General features: G+C 37.0%; 1 protein-coding gene across 1 annotated transcript in view; it reads right to left on the reverse strand.

The window, feature by feature from the left end:
* Window positions 1-2986, reverse strand: part of LOC125852775 (uncharacterized) — a 7272-nt gene extending 4286 nt beyond the window's left edge. Inside the window, exons 1-2 of the mRNA XM_049532465.1 lie at window positions 2647-2986; window positions 230-415 (exon numbers count right to left, since the gene is read on the reverse strand). Coding sequence (XP_049388422.1) covers window positions 230-415; window positions 2647-2868 — 408 coding nt within the window. The 5' untranslated portion in view covers window positions 2869-2986. The remainder of the gene's footprint in view (window positions 1-229; window positions 416-2646) is intronic.
* Between the last annotated feature and the right edge of the window lie 592 nt (window positions 2987-3578).

The raw sequence follows: 3578 nt of genomic DNA on the forward strand, positions 1-3578 counted from the left end.
CCCCCCCCCCCCCCCCCCACAACCACGCTCACCACACCAAAAAAAAGAAATAGGCATGCTAATAGCTCCCCTATGCTTAGACTCAAGTATCCATCTTCCATAGGTGGCAGGATATCAAGATAAAAACTATTTGTAGCTGAAAGAACTGTGAAATACTTCATCCAACTCAGTTCGTTTTACAGACTTTGAAGGTTTGAGTATACTTCTGTCATTAGAGTTAGGAAAGAACCTCAGCATCAATAAATTGGGGATCCTTGACTTCATACTCAGTATTTTCCTTTAGCTCTTCTTCCTGCAGAACAGCGAGAACATCACGGGCTAATGTTTCTTCAATAACAGGACTGCCAAAAACAGTCAAATCAATGTCACCATCAGGAAGGTAGGTCTTCAGTGGCACTGATCCATATGAGAAAACCTGTATGACAAACAAGTATAATCAGCAAAACTCAATTAAGATAATAGATAGCAAGATATACCTTAAAACAGTTAGAAAACATAAAACAGAAGTGACATACTTCAAGCACAATATGTGATGATAAACTTAGGTTTCAAGTTCAAGCACACCAGACTATGCAATATTGAAGCTGATGCCAACTAAGGAAGCAGAATGTAATTTGAAGCAGGGGTGATCCAAGATTTAAACACTATGGGTTCGAGTTCGGAGTTCCAACACATAACATTTGATTTACTGGATAAGAAATCAATAATCTGTCCTTATTTAGTGGGATTTTAGCACATATACAATGTCCAATCCAAAGCTACTTGGTTTGGAATTCTACTATGCAATGTATGCTAGATCCGCCCCAGATTCAGAGAGAGAAAAAAACATTCAACTATTCTGTGGACAATAAAGCTAGAGAAGATTTGAACATTTCAAATGTATAGAGTTGCTCAAGTTAGTCGGCTGGAACAAAGGGGTTCATTTTTTACTAAGTTATGCATTACGTTAAAACTGTAGTAGAATTAAAAGATGAATCACACACTTCGGTCTTAATCTGATATGTTTAATTAACAACTAAATTAGTTTCCTGATCTTGAATTGACTCAGAGGTGTATAAAGAACACTTAAAGAGACAAGAAACTACTTGACACGCAATGAAAGAAAAAACAGCTATGGAAGTAAGTGTTGTCAGCCTCATCAATAAGGAATCAGCTTACACTTTTACTAGCAGAAATAAATTAGTGAAATATCACTCCTGAAGTATTGCGGCAAACATTACAATGAAATATCTTGGTTTACCGAAAAATAGATGAACGAGTAAGAAGTAAATCTGCCTGAAGCGAATCTTCAGCTTAACACTACAATCTGCAGTAGAACTTTAATTTTTTTTAAATTGGCCACCAACGGGGGTGGCCTAGTCATGCAGTTGAAGAGCTAAAGAGACAACCTTCAGAACCAAGGTCCTAATCTCATCAAAGTGAAACTTACATTAATTGAATTCTTCCCATCTTCCTAAACATTGATGACTCAGTACATGTGCTGGTGTGAAGCAGCAAGGACTAGGCGGATTAGTCGAGGTGTTTGTAAGTAGGCACAAACAGCATTTTGTTATTACAAAAAAGAAAATCTCTTCCAATCCTGCTTTAATTACATGTCATTTGAGTCGAGGGTCTACCCGAAACAACACTCGACAAACCTCACTTGTGGGATTGCAATAGGTATGTTGTAGTTGTTGTAAAAAAGGAACGCCGCTAATAATGTAGTAAAACGGTCGCAGTAAATAGCGATTTTGTTCTCTTCCAACTACAAAAAACAAAAATCTCTTCCAATCCTGCTTTAATTACACGTCATTTGAGTCAAGAGTCTACCCAAAACAACACTCAACAGACCTCACTTGTGGGATTACAATAGGTATGTTGTAGTTGTAAAAAAGAAACGCCACTAATAATGTAGTGTAACGGTCGCAGTAAATAGCGATTTTGTTCTCTTCCAACAACACCCCCCCCCTTCTTTCGTACCATCTTAGATTAGTAAAGTATCCGTTGAGATTGATCGTAAACGATTAAGTTTACCCTTATCTGTTCAGCAGATATGAAAAAACCATCCAAGAAAATAATGTAGTACAACGGTCGCAGTAAATAGCAATTTTGTTCTTTTCGAACTACAAAAAAGAAAAATCTCTTCCAATCCTGCTTTAATTACACGTCATTTGAGTCAAGGGTCTACCCGAAACAACACTCAACAGACCTCACTTGTGGGATTACAATAGGTATGTTGTAGTTGTAAAAAGAAACGCCGCTAATAATGTAGTGTAACGGTCGCAGTAAATAGCGATTTTGTTCTCTTTCGACAACCCCCCNCCCCCTTTCTTTCATACCATCTTAGATTAGTAAAGTATCCGTTGAGATAGATCGTAAACGATTAAGTTTACCCTTATCTGTTCAGCAGATATGAAAAACCCATCCAAGAAAAGGTAACACACTGTTTTGTAACCCCCAACAAGTTGACCAATCCCCCAACCCCCAACACCATCCAAAAAAAAAAAGCATACCAAGAGAACATCTGATGAGTTATCAATTGAAAGCTAAAATAACATTTCGATTGAATTGGAACAGCAAATAGACATGCAAATTCAGGAATCAACAGCTAAAATCTCAATTATGCAATCAATTAATCAAATCAAATTAAATTCAGGAAAAAATGACCTCGCATCCAAGAGTACATCTGATGAGTCTCTGCACATAATCAACAACATCTTTCCTTTTCTCTTCAGTATCAAGAGTCGGATGAACACAATTCACAACCTCTTGTACAGCTTCTTCAGCAACAGCCCAACTATCCTCCGTAACTGCCGATGGATCAGGACCCAACATTTCCACCCATCGAGGCTCCATTTCAACCCGGTTTACGACTCCACAAGAACCCATAACCCCCCTTCCTTATCAACCAAAAAAAAAAAAATTAAAAAAAAATCCTGATTAATACCCAAGAAAATTGTAGGGTTTTAGAGGCCATTGACAACATGGAATGTTCTAGACAAAGTAAACAAATGGGTAAATGGGGGAAAATGAAGAAAAAATATTGCTATATATAGTATTTATGTCATGTATATTTTTTTTGGATATCGGTAATCTGATTATCGTCTTTAATGTCAAGAAGAAAAAGGGAACAAAAAATTCCGGAGAAGGAGACAATTCTCAATTGCCCCCACCTCCCCCCATAACCCTACCACCCCTACCCCTCTCTGTTCTTGTTTTCTTCCTCAAAATCCAAAAAAACTTTCTTCTGCTTTTCTTCACATCCGTTTCTACCTGCAATTACGTGCAATTCTTGTATACATATATATATGTTTTGGGTTTTTTTTTCTTCGAGATTACTCTGTTTTCTGTCGGACGCCGGTGAACTCTACGGCGGAACACGGTGGCGCAATGTTCAAATGCCGTTATTCATAACTTATCCAATTTTTGCTTTACGACTTTATATATCCCGATCAAACTTTATTATATATACTAAAATTTATGTGACTTTTCACTTTTCGAGGTTCGAGTTAATTAAACGTTAAATGTTAGTCAAATTAATTTTCGCAAAGTAAAAACAAGTCATGGTATTAGTAATAATACGTAATACAAACTTACTT

This window comes from Solanum stenotomum, unplaced genomic scaffold (genome assembly GCF_019186545.1).
Source record: "Solanum stenotomum isolate F172 unplaced genomic scaffold, ASM1918654v1 scaffold5031, whole genome shotgun sequence".
Lineage (NCBI taxonomy): Eukaryota > Viridiplantae > Streptophyta > Magnoliopsida > Solanales > Solanaceae > Solanum > Solanum stenotomum.